Genomic DNA, 19,774 nt, shown 5'->3' with positions numbered 1-19,774 from the left:
TAAACTATGCTTTTGGTTAGACATTTATTTTGTAATAGAAGTTGCGTATATAGAAACGCGAGACAACCACAAAATTCTTGCATAAGCCTGGAGAATCCTAGAGTGGATGAAACGCGGAATATTCAGTGTAGCTTAATCGCCATATATATTTTATAACTTACTAACTAGCTCTACCTACGTATTGAGCACTATTGTAATAAATACTTAAAGTTTATGCATAAATTTATACTTTTGTATATTAATTTTATGTGTGTAATTAAAGTACTTATACTTAGCTCCTGAAACAGTTGAGCACTCTCGAAAGAATTTATTTCATCATACCAAAAATAGATATGGAAATGGTTAATTTCGAAACATCACTAAAAAATATCCCCACGCCTAGCAAGCATAGCTATATTATTAAATTATTTCAAAATATGCCGAATGCGATGGCGAGCAAATTTTTTCCTTAAAAATGAAAACGTAAACAAAAAAGAATCCTATGGTTTTAAAACCCTAAACATAATTAAAAACTTAGAATTCCACAATCAACCTAACAATTTCCAACGAAAACTGCACAAACATAAACAACTCTAATAAAATCTTTGTAAAAGCAGATAAAACTAGAAACTTTTAGCAAATAGATAAACAAGAATATAGCAAACTAATCACAGAAAACATTACAAAAAACTACAAAAAACTGGATACAATGCGACTATATAGATATAATAAATACTGAACGTAAACAAATTGCCGATAAATTCAAAATTAGCGATAAAGTTGGCAAATTGAAACCTAGAGAAGCATACATTCTGCTCAAAGACCACAAATGTGACTTCAATAATAACCCCAGCACTCGCTTGACAAGCCCAACTAAACCAGAAATAGGTAGAATTAGCAAAGCAATACTTTCTAGAGTATACAAACAAATCAAACAAGGCCTAGAATTAAGCCAGTGAGTAAATACTGCCAAAACAATCACTTGGTTTAAAAATATAGAAAACAAAAATAAATGTACGTTTATACAGTTCGACATCATAGACTTCTATCCCTCGATATCCAAAGAACTTTTCAACATTGCCCTAGAATTTGCCAAGGCATACACTGATATATCCTCGGAATTAATCAACATCATTAAAAAATGTAGAAAATCAGTTCTAATAAATAACAATAACCAATGGATAAAAACTAAAATGACAAATTTGTTTGATTTGGTGATGGGTACCCTGGATTCTGCAGAGGCATCAGATCTTGTGGGATTATTTATTCTATATACCTTCACAAGCATATTTGATACTACGAATATCAGCCTATATAGAGATGATGGACTGGCTATAATAAAAGACTCCAATAAAGTCAAGGGAGATAACTTTAAGAAAATCATACACAAGGAAATAAAAAAATTAGGCATAAAAGTAGACGTATTAGCTAACATAAAAATAACAAACTTCCTGGACGTCACATTAAATTTAGATAAAAAATAACTCAAGCAATGAAAATGTGTTTAAAAGGTCAACCAATATCTACGAAACAGCCCTAAAAATAGTGGATACAAAAATATTGATATCAAATATAAGCAACAAAACACCAATAACTATAATAAAATTAAAAATAGAAGAAAAAGAAATATAATCTGGTATACCGCGCCATACAATCAAATGTTAAAAACAAAATTTGGCAAGAAATTTCTAGATCTTATCGAAAAACACTTTCCCGCAACCTTACACAAAATTTTCAATAAAAATAACCCAAAGTTATCCTGCAGCTGCTGCAAAAATTTAAAGATGATACTTAAAGCACATAATAACAAAATATTAAATACTAATAGGGGTACCCGGCGTTGCCCTGGTGTTTGGAGGTGTGTGTAAGGGGGAGATAAAGAAAAGAATAAGCGAAGTAATAAAGTTATCCTACAGCTGCCGCAAAAATTTAGAGATGATAATTAAAGCACATAACAAAATATTAAATTAAGAAATGAAAACAACAGCAAAATAAACAATAAAAAAAGTGGACACCATGACAAAAATAAATATGTAACTAGCAGAAATAATAATAATAATAATAATAATAATAATAATAATAATAATAATAAACCAACTCCGGACAACAACAACCATACTAGAAATAAAAATAAAAATACTAATAACGAACAAGATAAATGCAACTGTAGGTACCGCACACTTTGCCCACTACAAAATAAATGTCTAACCAAAAGCATAGTTTACCAGGCCACAATATTTGTGAAAGAAAACCCGAATAACAAGAAATATTACGTAGGTATGACTTCCTTAGATTTCAAAACTCGATATTATGACCACAAAAGTACATTCAAACAATAAAAAACAGCGTATGAAAACAACGCTAGCAAATAAATAAAAAAACAATTAAATTACTCACCCCCCCCCTCTCCCCAATTTGGAGTGCTTTCCTTTTCTTGTTTTATTTCTTTTTCAGCTAATTTTAAATTTTCCACCCATAAAAGTGCTATAATGTATTTTTGAAAATTAGAAAATTTTATATTCTGGAAAAAGAATAAAGAAAAGAAAAAAATTAAATTACACCCCTCACACACACACACACACACAACTTGATGTGCTTTTCTTTTCTTGCTTTATTTCTTTTTTATCTAATTTCAAATTTTCCGCGAAAGATTTGTACGCCATGTGAGGAGGCAGTTTGCTTGTTGAAGCCGTCGTTTATGCTACAGCGCACAGCAAATAAATACTGGGAACTCAAGGAAAGCGGATGTTCGTGTAACGTGCATCCAGGAGATAAGCGCCCGCGTGTTTGCGTGTTGTGTGGGTACGTGGGAGAGACGGATGAGGGGAAAAAGACTTACCTCGAGACCAGCTCAGCGTTACCGACCAAAAATAGAAAAGAGGGACCAAGATGGCGACCGCCGTCTTTTGTAAAGTATGATGTCTCGCAAAGTCACACGAATTCTCGGAATATGCAAATTTAGCCGACCTAGAACGATAAAAGCGGGTGAGGGGAAAGACGTGGGGAGTGACGATTGAGTTGGCTGGGGAATCGTGTGGCTGTTGCTTCTTGTGCCGTGTTGAGGATATCTTACCGTGTTAAAGAGAGAGTCGGGCGCCATCTTGAATTTTTCCCTACATTTTTTTTCTTACAGTAATTTCTCACTTTTACAAGCTATTTCGGCCATTTGGCCTCTAGGACTATGACCGAGTCGAAATTTGACTTAAAGCTCATACCCGAGTTTGACGGGTCCACGTCCATCGTCGACTGGGTTGAAAGGGTCGAGCTGATGTGCGACCTTTGTGAGGTGAAAAGGGTACACACTGTAATTCCCCTGAGATTGGCTGGGGGTGCCTTGAGTGTATATCAGCAACTCAGTGCTGCCGAAAAGGGAGATGTCACCGCAATTAAAGCTGCGCTGTACAAGGCATTTGCCATGGATCCTTGTACGGCCTATGAAAAATTTCTTCCCGAAAACTTCTACCGGAGGAAAGCGTGGACGTTTTCTTCGCTGAGTTAAAGAAACTCGCAGTTCTGTTCGGTGGAGGGGTGTCGGAGCGGACGCTTGCGTACGCGTTTGTGGCGGGCCTTCCCACTCGGGTGAAGCAGCTACTGAGAGCCTCAACCAGCGTTTCAACAACGACCATGGAACACTTGATGGAACGTGCTCGAGCCATCATCAAAGATGAGGAGGACCTGGGGGAACCAGTTGTGATGGCGACACAGACAGGCCAGATTGGCGCTCGGGAGATTCCGAATCAGAACCCTGCAAGCAATGGGAAATGATTTCGCTGCGGCCGACGCGGACATTTTGCAAGGAATTGCACCAACAGGGGGCGTGTGCGCTGTTTTAAGTGTGGCGGTTTGGGGCATCTAGCCCAAAACTGTGCGGGAAACGTATCAGGGGAGAGGACGTCAGCGCCGCCCTGCTCCCCGAGCAAAATTTGAACAAGGCGCAACCAGTAATAACCGTCTACGTAAACAGGATACCCTGCTCAGCACTTCTCGACTCAGGCTGTTCGCATACTATAGTGAGCACCAGGCTGTGTCCAAGTTGGACTAAGAGGAAGATCAAAGTCACCACGATAGGAGGCGAGACCCAGACATGCTGTGGAGCTGGAACTGTCAAGATCTACACGGACACCGGTGCAGCCACTAAGATCAATGTGCTCGTGACCCAAGGAAATCTCCTGGGGTTTGACCTGTTGCTCGGATACGATGCCATCAAGGCGCTGGGGGGAGTCGCAATTCATCGGGATGGAAAGGTGCGATTCTTAGAGGCCCCAGTGTGTGCAGCGCTCCATATCGATCGGCCGGATTTTACAGTGGACTACGACTCGCGCAAGAGGGCCTGGATTGCATCTTGGAAGTGGACCGAGGGAATGGCACCGACTAAACTCAAGAATGGGGTTGCAGAGTACCCTATACCCAGTGAGGCCCGAGCAGAATATGAAAGGGAACTAAAGGCGTGGATCCAAGATGGCTGGTTAATCCCCTACCCTGAGGACAAGCTTGGGCCTCCGAAGGGTCTAATACCCTTGATGGCAGTAGTCCAGCATAACAAGTCGAAAGTACGGCCCGTGCTGGACTATAGGGAGCTTAACAAGCATATTGAAGCCTACACTGCCGATGCTGACGTATGCGCCAGTAAGTTGAGGGAATGGCGTCAGAAAGGCACTAATGTCTCAATATTGGATTTACGAAAAGCCTATTTACAGGTGCGAGTTGATGAGACGTTGTGGCCGTTCCAGACAGTTTGGTTCCAGGGGCAGAGGTACTGCCTTACACGCCTTGGCTTCGGCCTAAATGTGGCACCACAGATCATGAAGACTATTGTCAACACAGTATTGTCCCAAGAAAAGCCCATGAGGGACTCAACGTCAGCTTACATTGATGATGTATACGTCAATGAAGATGTACAGTCTGCGTCGTGTGTCAAAGAAAAGTTGGCTCAGTTTGGTCTGGAATGCAAGAATCCCGAACGTTTAAGGGAAGGAGCACGTGTATTGGGATTGGATGTTTATGAAGAGGATGGCACCCTACAATGGAGGCGTGGCAGTGAAATTCCAAGCATCCCCAACCTCGTTACAAGGCGGACCGTTTTTTCTTGGTGTGGAAAACTTGTTGGTCACTTACCGGTCTGTGGCTGGCTCTGCGCAGCTGTTGGTGTGATTAAACGCAGAGCAAATTTAACAACCACGGGTTGGGATGACATATCCGATGATGTCCTACTAACTCTGATGATTAAGGAGACACTGGAGAGAGTGAACAAGAAGGACCCTGCCTGTGGGCGGTGGTGTGTTAACGGAGACAACGTAGGTGTGTGGGTTGATGCCAGTTCTTTGGCGTTGGGAGTATCGTTGGAGCAAGGAGGAAACGTGTTCGAGGATGCATGTTGGCTGCGGCCCGTAACAGATTCTCAGCATATCAACCTGGCAGAGCTGGACGCTGTTGTAAAGGGGGTAAATCTGGCCCTGCAGTGGCAGTCTAAGAAGTTGACCTTGTACACAGATTCTCTCTGTGTCTACCACTGGGTGTCTGACACACTTTCAGGACGGACACGAATCCGTACCAAGGCAGCAAGCGAAATGTTAATACGGAGAAGGCTAGACACGCTAAAAAACCTGGTATCTGAGTATGGGCTATCACTGAGCGTCACTCTGGTGCCATCACATTGTAATCGTGCTGACCAACTGACCCGTGTACCTCACAAATGGTATGAAGCCGCGAAGATGGGAATGGAGATTACTGCTCGATCTTGTGCAGTTGCAATCGACCCATGTCAAATACAAAAAATTCATGCACAGAGCGGACATCCGGGTATCAAGAGGACCCTTTATTTTGTGAGGCGTGCATACCCAGCAGTGACCAAGATGGATGTCAGACAGATCGTCAGAAATTGTGAGGCTTGCCAGTCTATTGATCCTGCACCAGAGCGATGGCAGAAGGGTCGCTTGGAAGTTGAGAGTGTGTGGCAGCGGCTGGCCATGGATATTACCCATTACAGTGGCAAGCCCTTTCTAACTCTCATTGATTGCGGGCCTACGAGATTTGCGGTGTGGCGGCAGATGACCAGACAGGATTCAGCAAATGTTGTTCGCCACCTATCATCCATTTTTTTTGAGCGAGGTGCGCCGGAAGAGCTCCTGACTGACAATGATGCAGCGTTTTGTAGCCAGCAAGTCCGGCAGTTGTTAGATGAGTGGGGCGTCCGTCTACGGTTGCGATGTGCACATGTGCCATCAGGAAATGGCATTGCTGAAAGAAGCCATCGCAGCATCAAGAGAATTGCTGCCAGGAAGCGATGTACTATTGCGGAAGCAACATATTGGTACAACATTACGCCAAAGGACGGGACGTCCCCTTCAACCGCACCTGCGAATGCTATTTACACGTACCAAGTCGGAGTGAAGGGAATCAACACTACGCAGCCAACCGACAAGGGAACATATAACAGATATGAAGTGGGAGATCCAGTGTGGGTGCGGCCTCCAGGAAATCGGTGCACCGACAAGTTTAAGCGAGGACACATATCTGGAGTGATTAGCCAGCAGTCTGTTTTGGTCGATGGAACCCCACAACATGTGCGAGATCTTCGCCCAGCTACCGAGGTGCGTCATACAACTACAGAAGAAAGCAGTGAAGCGTCTAGCGATGAGCTGCCGATGCACGGATTCAGTGAGCCCCTTCCAGAGACTGATAGCGATACTTCATCTGATGAGGCGGAACCAGATCCAGAGCCCGAATCTGAAACAGTGAATGTACCTCTTCGCAGAAGCACACGCACTAAAAGGCCACCCCCCCAGTGCTCTCTATGTGATCATCAGATCAGGGGGGAGTGTAACGTGCATCCAGGAGATAAGCGCCCGCGTGTTTGCGTGTTGTGTGGGTACGTGGGAGAGACGGATGAGGGGAAAAAGACTTACCTCGAGACCAGCTCAGCGTTACCGACCAAAAATAGAAAAGAGGGACCAAGATGGCGACCGCCGTCTTTTGTAAAGTATGATGTCTCGCAAAGTCACACGAATTCTCGGAATATGCAAATTTAGCCGACCTAGAACGATAAAAGCGGGTGAGGGGAAAGACGTGGGGAGTGACGATTGAGTTGGCTGGGGAATCGTGTGGCTGTTGCTTCTTGTGCCGTGTTGAGGATATCTTACCGTGTTAAAGAGAGAGTCGGGCGCCATCTTGAATTTTTCCCTACATTTTTTTTCTTACAGTAATTTCTCACTTTTACAGTTCGCTGGTAGTCGAATGAAAAATAGTAAGACAAGCAAACACATGTAGAGACCTAGATGAGAAAAATTTGCTATCCTATACTTTAAAGAACCCCAACATCTATTATACTGTAGGAGAGAAATAGCGAACAAATGTGTTCATAGGATAAAATTTACTCTAGGATAGAGATACAAAATAACTTTAGAACTAACAAAAACAATAGAAAATAAACAAATAAAAAAATAAAAAATAAATATGCATATACATAAACTATAACACACACACACACACACACACACACACATATATATATATATATATATATATATATATATATATATAATATAAAAACTAACATATAAAAAAAACAAACATAACCTAGATTTAAAACAGGTCAAGACACTAGATATCTACGCTAAAGTGCACACACAAAGGAATGGGTCAACCGGAGGTCAAATGGGCCTTTGTCCTGTAAGTACCTGCTCATTGGCTGATTAGGAAGGGCACGGTGGATACTAGAAAGCTGATTGGCTAACTAAAAACTCAATAGAAGGTGGGTATATAAAAACGCGAGATAACCAGAAAATTCTCACATAAGCCTCAAGAATCCTAGAGTGGATGAAAAGTGGAATATTCAGTGTAACTTAATCGCCATATATATTTTATAACTAATATATATATATATATACTGTTAGGTCATGGTACCATGTAACCTAGTCTAGTACTACTTGTCGCATGGTCGGTTTACCGCCAACTAAACCAGTTTCCCCACCAACCTGTCTGGTGAGGAGGGTGGCTAGTCTCCCAGAAGGATTAAAAACAACACCTTTCAAAGGGCGTACGAACCCTCCTTTTTTTGGGGGGGGGGTCAACGGCCAACTAGCATCATGCATATGTGTGTGTGTGTGTGTGCCTATAAGCACCGGTCGCATGGGTGGTGTGATTGTTTATAACTAAATGTTTATAATAGGAAGTTTCTCTGGATGTATATGTTGTTGGGTGGGTGTTTGTAAATATACAGGTGCATCTGTGCAGGTTCATGGAGGCTTTTAAGATGTGTATATGTGTTTATTTGTACATAGGTGTATGCTGGTTGGTGCATGGATATGGATGTGCTTTTCTGTGTGTTTATGAATATAGGTGCTTGCGGGTATACACATATACATAGGCCTGTGTGTGTGTATATAAGTGTGTGCGTGCGTGCATGCGACTGGTTCCATAACGCGATCCAGTGCATCTCTTGGTCTGTCATCCACCACCACTGCGGAACCAATCATCCAAGGGCTTGACAGATGTACGGAAGTGTAGCTGTCAGTCAAGACTCTGTGCTGGCCTCCAGGCGGATGCCACTGGAAACTGAACTTCAGGCTAACAGTGCAGGGATCTATGGAAAGCTCAACCCAGACAGAAAAACCAGAAACTGTGATGACTCTGTTAAGGCAGTTTGAGAAAGTTGATAACACTCATTCTGGCTAATCACTGCGACTAATGAGCTGCCGATTCGTCTTGGGCAATCCTTGCCAGTCTGGCGTACCCCATTGGAGTGAAATGAAATGGCAACTGACAAAACCCACTCCATCCTTAAACTATCTTGTCAGCAAATTCCTTATGAACCATGAAACGAAAACAGAAAAAGAACTCATACTGGCAGGGCGTCGCCAAGGATAATAAGGCCCACAATTCACCCAACTTCAAGTTTGCATCGTGGAACATACGAACGATGCTTGACAGGTCTGATTCGGCAAGACCAGAAAGAAGAAGTGCGATTATATTGTGCAAATTAGAAAAATATGACATCAATATTGCTGCCCTGAGTGAAGTCAGGTTCAAAGAGAGTGGTTCCATTAGAGAGTCCGACTACACCATTTACTGGAGTGGCAAGGCCTCTAGTGAGAGAAGCGAGTCCGGTGTCGGACTAACCATGAAAGACGAGCTAGTGACGAAACTGATAGAAGTGCCCCATATGATAAATGACAGGCTGATGACACTCAGGCTACCTTTATCAGAAGACCGTTGGTGTACCCTGATTGCTATATATGCTCCGACTATGACAAACTCTCAGGAAACTATTGATATATTCTACCATTAGTTAGACAGTACACTTGCATCCGTACCAAAACTGGATAAGATCATACTCATGGGAGACTTTAACGCCAGGATAGGACAGTGCACCTGGCCCAGAGCACTAGGGAAGTATGGATGCGGGAAAGTCAACTCAAATGGGGAGCTCCTCCTTTCACTTTGAACTGAGCATCAGCTTTGCATCGCCAACACCTTCTTTAAACACAAACCTGTTCACAGGAACTCCTGGATACACCCTAGAAGTAAACATTGGCACCTCATTGACTTCGTCATCACTCATCAACGTGACCTCCCAGATATCCTGGACACGAGAGCAATGAGGGGAGCAAACTGCAACACTGACCATATTATGATCCGGAGACAAGCGAGATTCAAACTGAGACACAAAATAAAGATAAAGAACCACCACCCCTAAGAAGCTGGATGTCAACGGCTTGAAACGTCAAAATGTAAGAGAAGAGCTGGTGAATGCTCTCAATGAGAGACTTGCTGAACCAACCGGAAATGTAAACTCAGATTGGCTGTCCTTCAAAGAAACTGTTTATGAAACATTCAAAGAGTGCCTTGGGCTAGTCGGGAAACGCCATGAGGACTGGTTCGATGAGAACTGCAAAGTAATCAAGCAACTCATCAACCAGAGAAACGCTGCAAGAAGTTCAATGTTGTTCAAGAACACTAGATACATCAAAGCAAAGTACGCTAAGGCAAACAGCAAGCTCCAGAGCAGATGTAAGGAACTTAAGAACAGTTGGTGGATGTCTAAGACTGCTGAACTACAGATTCTAGCTGACACCAATGACATGAAGGGTTTCTATGGGAGTATGAAAGCAGTCTGGGGCCCAAATGTGAGTCATCCTGATCAACTACTTGCAAACGACAATTCCACTCTCCTCACTGACAAATGCGAGTTTCTAAAACGATGGACTGAGCATTTCAAAACATTGCTAAACGAGACGCCAGACATTGACGAACGAGCAATAATCAACCTGGAGCAGTTCCTGACACAGCACTGGATGGACAGATGTCCTGACTCAGATGAAATCTGCAAAGCAGTGTTGATGTTACAGGATGGCAAATCAGCTGGGTCTGACGACATATACCCTGAGATTATCAAGAGAAGAGGACAAAAACTACTTAGCACTCTCTGCACAATCATACAGAGTGCCTGGACCACTGCAACTGTCCCTCAAGATTGGAAAGACGCACAGCTAGTGACCATATTCAAAAAGGGAGATTGCAGGCTGTGTGGTAACTACAGGGGTATATCACTGCTCTGTCCCTGGGAAAGTGTTCGCTCGTGTTCTCCTGAACAGGCTTACAGCGCACGCTGAAACCTTGCTACCTGAGGCACAATGCGGATTCCGTGCAAACAGATATGATCTTCTCACTCAAACAGATCCAGGAAAAGTGTGTGGAGCAAAATATGGAGCTGTACATGATCTTTGTGGATTTTACGAAGCCTTTCGACTGTGGATTGAACCACTCTTTGGGAAGTCTTGCTGAAGCTTGGCTTTCCTGCACACTTCACCAGCCTTGTCAAAGCCCTTCATTCAGGCATTAAAGCCACAGTTAAGCTGAAGGGCGAGCTCTCCGATCCGTTCGACGTGCAGAATGGTGTCAGACAGGGCTGCATCCTCGCTCCAACCCTATTCTCACTCTACCTGTCAGTTGTGCTTCGGCATGCCTTTAGAAATTGTGATAAGGGTGTTTTCATATAATCTAGGCCGGGAGCAAACCTTTTCAATGTCAATGCATACAAATCTGCAAATAGAACAACAAAGATACTCGTACAGGAGCTCATGTTTGCTGATGACACCGCATTTGTAGCGCATAGTCACGAGGATGCTCAGGATATAATAACTCGCTTCGCAGGATCAGCGAAGACCTTCAGATTGAAGATTAACATCAAGAAAACCGAAATGATGTCCCAACAATCTCCTGGATCACCAGCAACAATCCAGCCAATTAAGATTCAAGACCAGGAGCTTTACAATGTCAGCAAATTCAAATACCTAGGGACCACGGTCATGAACAAAAACAAAATGGATGAGGAGATTTCTACAAGAATGGCTAACGCCTCCATATCCTATGGAAAACTCAAACAGAAGGTCTGGCAAAATAAAGACCTGACTAGAACTAAATGCTTGGTGTACCGCGCCATCATCCTCTCGTCACTCTTATACGGTGCATAAACTTGGCCAGTGTACAAACTGGTAGCCCGCAAGCTCAACACCTATATGATGAGACACCTCGGGCAGATTTTAAATGTCAAGTGGTATGACTTTGTCAGCAACAGGGAGATCCTATAACAAGCCAACCTCCCAAGCATGTATAACCTGCTCATCCGGAAAAACCTGAGATTGGCCAGGCACGTAAACAGAATGGAGAACTCCCGACTACCAAAACAGATACTGTTTTCACAACTGGAGGATGGTGTACGAGGCATAGGCAGACCTAAGCTCAGGTTTTTTGACACCATCAAACGAAATCTAAAGGACAGGTTGATCCCTACTGGAAGCTGGCAGACCCTCAGTCACGACCGTGACAAGTGGAGAATGATGGTTCACAGGAATTCATCTTCAGACACGAAGAACAGCACATGATGATATATATATGTATGTATATATATATATATATATGAAAATAAAAGTTTTGGTTTCGGATACTTAGTTAAAAGGATTCAGTTTGATTATCCTGTTTTCTAAAATATCCAATGTTTCCAATCTCTATATCTCAAATTGCCCTAGCCTTCAATTTCATTTGTATCTTTTCTTTCAACTTTATCTACTCCATGTTATCCAGGAGTTTTTGTTTTCCTTTTGATCTTACTTTTCTTCTTTTTATACTATCCCCCCCCCCCCGCACCATTTTTTTTTTTTTTTTTTTTTTTTTTTTTTTACAAAATTTGATTTTAAATTTAATTTTAAAAGCTTCAGAGAAAATGTTGGATGTGTCCTCGAGTTTAAAATGATGAATGTATCAAAATTTATTTTAATTAATGTATCAAAATTTATTTTAATTAATGTATCACTTTACTTAAATCATGTCTCAGCCAATAAATGTGAAGGTTATTGTCCGGACAACCCCCCCGCCTCTCCCCAAAATTGAATAATTATAAATGCTTTTTATTCAATCCCGGGCAGCAACTGGTCTTCCTGCTAGTATGTATGTCATTACTTTAAAAAAAAAAATTTTTTTTTGATATTATGTGGCTATATTGATTGCCAGTTTTAGATATAATGAAAGGAAAATTTTGGTCTGGGATACATATTATAATTTTAATTTTTAACGATATCAACTGCTGATTAATTTAAAAACAAATTTTCCAGGTGCCATCTTGGACAAGCTGCAAATTGTAAAACATGCCGAATTTCATGTTTCTTCCATGGCAGAGCGGTAAGTCTGATAACATTAAATTTTCTTTTGGTTGCTTTTCATTGTCCCCATTTCTGTTCTCAAGCAGTCGAGTGTTTTTCATTAGAGTCAAGCTCCTTCTGAATTAGGAGGAAGAACCTCAGATTGCAAGATTCCCATGTCAATGTGAGGGGGAGGCATTTGGTCCAAAACTTTAGTCTGGTCTTTTTCTGAGATGTTTTTAGGAGTTTGACATGGTTGAGGAAGCGTCTCCCTGACTGCTGCTGACCAGGCTCAACATTGCTGAACTTTAGATTTCTAAGAACCAGTGTGCCAACATGATTGTGCCATAAAGGTAATACAACAAGGAAAGAATAAAAAGATTCGAATAGTTTATCCTTCCAACTATATGGGGTACAACCCCCACCTCTCACTATATATAGGATTACTCCCTATCCACTAAATATAGGGTGTCCTCCCCTTACTATATGCACTCCTTAAACTGAACTCTAAATATATTGACATTATTTACAGATTGACCTTGCTACCCCACTGTATACAAGGTGACTTCTCCCTCCCCACTCTATACAAATGACACCCTACTATATACAGTGTGACCTATCCATTCCCACTATGTACAAAGTGACATCTCACCCCCTCCACTCTCACTCTCTCTTTCTCCTCTCTCTCTCTCTCTCTCTCTCTCTCTCTCTCTCTCTCTATATATATATATATATATATATATATATATATATATATATATATATATATATATGGAAGTGATATACAAATTACCATTAGAGTATGAAGCGATGCTCTTTGTGTAAACAAATTGAGCTTCGGTATTTGGACAATGTCAAAAATTCACTGCCTGCATAGCAGCAGCCGTATAACGCAATGGTTAGAAGCTCCAACTGTTGTTTGGGCGATCGGGTTTCGATCCTGACTTGAGATAGTTGTTTGTCTAACTGCACCGATGAGCTATGAAACAGCGAAACAGTACTGTGTATATGTGTATATATATATATCACTAGCAGGCTACCTGGCATTGCCCAGTTGTAAAATGCGCATATATAATATCCATTTCCACTATGTACAAAATGACATCTCACCATATACAAGATTACCCCCCCCTCTCACTCTCTCTCTCTCTCTCTGTCTATATATATATATATATATATTAAGTAATGTGATTGATAATTTAAAATTTAAAAATCAAATTATAATTAAATTAAAATTAAAAATCAGTTTCATTCAATAAGGTGAAAAGCTATAGCAAACATCACATATGAGTATTTTAACCATAGTTCCTGATTTCAAAAGGCGAAAAACTAAAAGATACATCTGCACTACTTTTAATGCTAGGTTTATTTATGGTGTCTTTTAGATTTAATAAAAACCCTTTAAAATTTGCTGACGAGGAGACCTTGTTTATTAAAAAACTATATGTAATAATTATTGTCCATAACTTGATGTCTACCACAATAAAAACACGGTTTTCCGAAACGATCGTACAGATAATTGATTTTGTTATTGTTCCTTCTTGTGAAACTGATATTTAATTTTAATTTAATTATAATTTGATTTTTAAATTTTAAATTATCAATCACATTACTTAATATTGAATTAGCTCTAGGATATTTACCTATCGAGCTTATTATATATCTAAATTACAACGAGCACTTTTTCTTTCCTGTATTTTAATAAAACTAGTAATTTCACTGTTACATTAAAATACACTCAGCTCTTTAGACTATTGTTCTAATCTCCTTTAAATTATATATATATATATAGTCTTGGAAGTTTTTTTTAACCATATAAAAAAAATTTATTTTTTTTATTTTTTATCAATCGTTAGAAAAGGATGAGGAACTGTCTTGATGCTCATCTTAGTCAAATTGTCTGTGACAAGGATGGAGTTGTGAACTGGTGCATTGTCCTGGTGGAAATGCCACTGATCCGATTTGAAGAGTGCTGGGCTCTTCCGACGAATCTCTCCCTGAACTCCCTTAACATAACCTCAACATAGTATTCTTTGTTGACTTGTTTGTCCAGTGAGAACCCAGTGCATGTCGGTCATGCCTGTGCTGTCAAAAAAAAAAAAAGAGATCATCATATGTATCTGGGTGGACTTGCTCTGTCTGGCTTTTTGGGGTCTGGGAAAACCAGCATGCTTCCACTGGGAACTCTGTCTCTTAGTCTTTGAGTCATAGCGGTAAATCCAGCTTTCATCACAGGTCATCAGACCATCGAGAATTGCAAGATCTGAATTGACCACTTGACTATCTCCCTGCTGTCCTGACAACATTTTTCTTTCTGATCTTCTCTGAGCACTCTTGGGGGCAAATCTTCCGCATCTTTAATAACTCACGAATAATAATGTGTACAGTTCCCACACTGACATTAAACTGAGCACTTATTGTCTCTTTCAACACACAATGGTCCTTATCCATGAAATTCTTTATTTGGCCAATCAACTCTGGTGTTCTGACTTCCTTACTCCTCCCACACCTCTCATCATCTGTCACAAACTCCCTGCCTTCCTTGTCACTCAAAATCTGATGCACGATTCATGCAAGATGGTCCAAAAGCAGTCTGAAGCATTCCATATGTTTCTGTGGGTATACTTTCCAAGTTTAAAACAATTTTATTGCATATTCTTCTTGTAAAGTGTCCTCATGTCCAGAGTTTTGAAATTCACCAATTGTGTCAATCAGGCTTTAGTAGGGTGTATTCCAATTCTTGCTGTAGCTGTTCGTTTTGAACCTGAAATCATAAAAATTGGCCAGTCGTCTCGTCAGATGTATAGCAGTAACAGATTGAATTTTCAACAGTCTATAACAATTTTAAATGCCTGTACAAAAAAAGTTTGGAAACTTATTGAAGCAACCTTATATTACTAGTTTATTTAAAGCTTCTTTTTTTTTTTTTAAATGGTATAAAAGTTATGATTATAATATTAGATTACAGTTACATATAGTGTTACATATAGGGTGGATTAAATCTGTGTCGTATGTGGAGGTTCCTATTGTACTATATATTATTCATAGTATTTTGCTTGTAAATAAGTTTCATTCTTTTTTTTTTTTTTTTTTAAGCTTTGTGAATTGAATATCATTTTTTTAATGAACACTCTAAAAAATTTATTACAAGCGACACATGATCCAAAAAACAGCACCAGCTGATAAATGACCAAAACCAAAAACTACCAAAATCTTTGAGTTCTTTATACGTTGACCATTTTCTTTTTTAATGACGCGAAGAAAAGACTTTGATAGCTTCTTTGTTTTGGTCATTTTTTGTCTGTCCCACCCTTTTTTTTATGTTGAATGATTGGGAAATGTGTGCACAGAACAGGAGATATTGTTGGTAGCGCCACTTTGAAAAATGGAAGAGATTTCTTGAGCTAGTAGATGTAGAACAGTTGAGGTAGCAGGTCCAGTTCACAGAGGGAAGTTAAAGAAAACGGGAGGAAGCAGTAAGAAAGGACTTGATAAAAAAAAAAATGATAAATTATAGACCTTTCCTCCCCTTTTTACCTCTCCTCTCCAATTATTTTTCTATTTTTTTTTTTATTTCACTTCTTTGTAGAAACTTTTGCATTTGGATCAGTCAATCCGTCAGCAATAACAGCAGATGGTTTAAGAATTCTACAAAAACTAAACATGATTTTAAAAAAAATTGTTCTCAGAAAAAGCAATTTTTGCCGTATGCATTGATTGCGTCAACTATTTTTTTTTTTCTACTTCAATGTTTTTGAAGTCGTTGCCTTACAGAAATGCAGAATAAAAAATGTTATTTATGAAATTATTTTTGAAAACTGTTATAAAACATGGAGATAAGGATAGATTATCTTCGTCCTCCATCTGGCACCAACTTTAGCTAGACCTGTTTTGATCTTTATTTTATATATATATATATATATATATATATAGACTAGCAGGCTGCATGGCATTGCCCGGTTGTAAAATACATTTAAGTATGATAATGTATGCAACGTGACACCCCTCCTCCTCACTATGTAACAGAGCTGCTTGCGCTTGTAGCTGATGCAGAAGCAACCACATGATGCATATGCAAATGACCAAGCTGGTATGTAATGTGACGTCACAGCAGAGGAAGAGAAGGAAAAGAAAAGGGAAAGAAAAAAAATGCACTAAAAAAAAAAGTGTGTAGCGGGCGTAAAATGAACGTATAGCTCATGGCAGCAAGAGACTTAAGCTCATGTTGAGATGGCAGAGTTTTGTAAACTACATGGCAGAAGAGATGAACTAAGAGACTTTTAAAAGAAGATGCAATGCTTCATTTTGGAAAGTACCATGAATAAATGCCTTTCATTTCAATTTTTTTTTGCAACTGTCTCAAATACAACCTGTGGGTTCGAGTGTTAAGATATAATTACAGCGTTACAACTATATACAGAGTGACCTCCCACACTCCTCACTATATACAGGGTGACCCTCCGACCCACTTTATACAGGGTGACCCCCCCCCACCTGACTCCTCATTATATACAGGATGCCTCCCCCCACTCCTTGTTGTATACATAGTGACCTCTCCTCCTTCTCACTCTATGCAAGGTGACCCCCCTCCCTTCTCGCTATACAGAAGGTGATGTAATCTTCATCCTGCATACAGGAAAACCCTATGACCCCTCCCTGTCTCTTTTACATAATACCACTCATTATTGTTTAAAAACTTTCGAAAGACAAAGATGTGAGATAAACAGTGATTTCAACAGGAGAGGACAACTCTGCATACTTCAAATAACTCATTAAAAGGCTGTAGGGATACTTTGCTGATCATCTCATCAGTAGAAGGGGTTTATCCTGGATGGACGTCGCACTCACCAGGTCATAACAGATTTTTATTTGTGGGACTATCTCAAAGACAACGATTACATATTCCTGAACTGTAAAGAAGTGTGTATGTCACAGTTATAGACAATCTTGTACATTGTATCCATCTTATGAATAACGCCCAAGATGAGAACAGTAGTCCAAATACCCAAATAGTATGAATCCTCATCTAAAAAATAAGCTTTTAGTGGTGCTGTTAGCATTCATTAAATTGCGTTCATTTAGAAAAAAATGGGACAATTGCAATTCAGTTAAAGGATGTTCCTCACAAAGTTGACTACATTATGGTTGTCTTCAAGTCTAATGTAAACAAGTTTTTGATGAGCTGTTCCATATAAGTTAACAAATTTACCGAATCTCCATTACTAACGGTTACTATATTGTCCAATTTCTACTGTACACTCTTTAACCTTATCCTCGAGTGGCCTCTTGGCCTCGATAAGTGGTGATGCCTATGTAAAAAAAAAAATGAAATAAAGTAAAATGCTTTAGTTACATTTTGCTATTTGACTGAATCATTTCTTATCTTTCTTTTTCTTTATCTTTCTTTATATTCTTGTATCTTTCTTGTTCTTTTTCTTTCTTTTTCTTTTACCTTTTTCTTTCTTTTTATTTTATCTTTTTCTTTCTTTATCTTTTATCGTTTTTTATCTTTTTTATCTTCCTTTATCTTTTTCTTTTTTCATATTTTTTCTTTTCATTCTTTTTTGTTTTCTTTTTTCTTTTTCAAATTTTTTTTCTTTCTTTATCTTTCTTTACTTCCTTTATCTTTCCTTTATCTTTTCTTTTTTCTTTCTTTCTTTTTCTTCCTTTTTCTTTCTTTTTCTTTCTTTTCTTTTTCTTTTTCTTTCTTTTCTCTTTATTCTTTCTTTTTCTTTTTTCTTTCTTTATATTTCTTTATCTTTCTTTTTCATTCTTTTTCTTTCTTTATCTTTTCTCTTTCTCTTTTTTTCTCTTTTTCTTTCTCTTTCTTTATATTCTTTTATCTTTCTTTTTCTTTCTTGATCTTTTTATCTTTTTCTTTTTCCTTTATCTTTTTCTTTTTCCTTTATCTTTTTCTTTGTTTTTATTTATCTTTTTCTTTGTTTTTCTTTATCTTTTTCTTTCTTTTTCTTTCTTTTTCTTTATCTTTTCTTTCTTTCTTTTTTATCTTTTTCTTTCTTTTTTTTAATCTTTTTCCTTCTTTATCTTTTTCTTTCTTTTTTTTTTATTATTACATTTTCACCCCAAACAAGGCACATTGCCACTTTGGTGTAGGGGGCTACTATCAGGGGCAGCAACTACTGGGGCACTATGTAGGGATTTGGGCAGCAAGATGTCGGTTCACGTTACACTTGAACTTCTGCACGTCAGTACAGTTGGGGAAGCAGGGATCTGGAATGGAATTCCAGAGTCTAGCGTTTTTTTCTAGCATGGTAAAGAGAGCCTACCTTTTTCGCAGCGGTCCTGGCAATGTTTTCAATGTAATTGTTCCAACTCATATTTTCTGTGAACATTAGGCCAAACAGTTTAAAAGATGTACTCTCAGATAGGGAGTCACTGGCCATTGCTATTGGTGGCAGAGACGGTTTCTTGTAATTATTGAAGGAAACCAGTTTACCAGTTTAGTCTTGGCAGCATTGAATGTGACCATCCATTTTTGTCCCCATTCCACTACAGATTGGAGGTCATCCTCTAGTGTTTTTGCCATTTCTTTAGATATGTGTTCATTTGTTTTCCTGTCATGCTTGTTATAGTGTGGTGTCATCAGTATATATACCCATTTCAGAGGCAATTTTGTCGGGAGGTCATCAATAAATATTAGGAACAATAGAGGTCCAAGGATAGACCCCTGTGGCACTCCCGCATTTATATCATATTGTTTAGATGTACGACCGTCGAGGACAACCTGGATTTTTCTCTTATCTAAGAAGGATTTAATTATGTTAAGTATTCTACCAGTGATACCGTATGATCTAATTTTCCTGAGGAGGCACTCATGCCATACCCTGTCAAAAGCCTTAGATATAACTAGAGCTACCGCTCTGCCCTCCCCCACTTTGTCCAGTGAATGGTATATACATTCAGAGATTACAGTGAGAATGTCAGCTGTGGAACGGGCTTGTCTAAATCCATATTGCTTGTCAGTCAGAAGTTTAGCATCTGTAAGGTGACTGACTAGAGCATGGTTAATTATGGTCTCAAATATTTTGGCGAAAAGTGGGAGGAGGCTAATGGGGCGATAATTTCGCCAGAATTCGTGAATACTGGTACCACAGAAGCAGTTTTCCAACAGTCCGGAAAGCATGATTCATTAAGGCATT

The 19,774-nt window shown here is 39.6% G+C and overlaps 1 protein-coding gene across 1 annotated transcript in view; it reads left to right on the top strand.

The window, feature by feature from the left end:
* The window catches only part of LOC145249555 (tRNA-splicing endonuclease subunit Sen54-like), a 163,826-nt gene that overhangs the window by 48,050 nt on the left and 96,002 nt on the right, over positions 1-19,774 (top strand). The window contains exon 7 of the mRNA XM_080111230.1: positions 12,588-12,654. Coding sequence (XP_079967356.1) covers positions 12,588-12,654 — 67 coding nt within the window. The remainder of the gene's footprint in view (positions 1-12,587; positions 12,655-19,774) is intronic.

Source organism: Euprymna scolopes, chromosome 28 (genome assembly GCF_053919585.1).
Source record: "Euprymna scolopes isolate OS-2025 chromosome 28, ASM5391958v1, whole genome shotgun sequence".
Taxonomy (NCBI): domain Eukaryota; kingdom Metazoa; phylum Mollusca; class Cephalopoda; order Sepiida; family Sepiolidae; genus Euprymna; species Euprymna scolopes.
The sequence above is the reverse complement of the archived record's forward strand: the minus strand, read 5'-3'. Positions and strand labels throughout refer to the sequence as shown.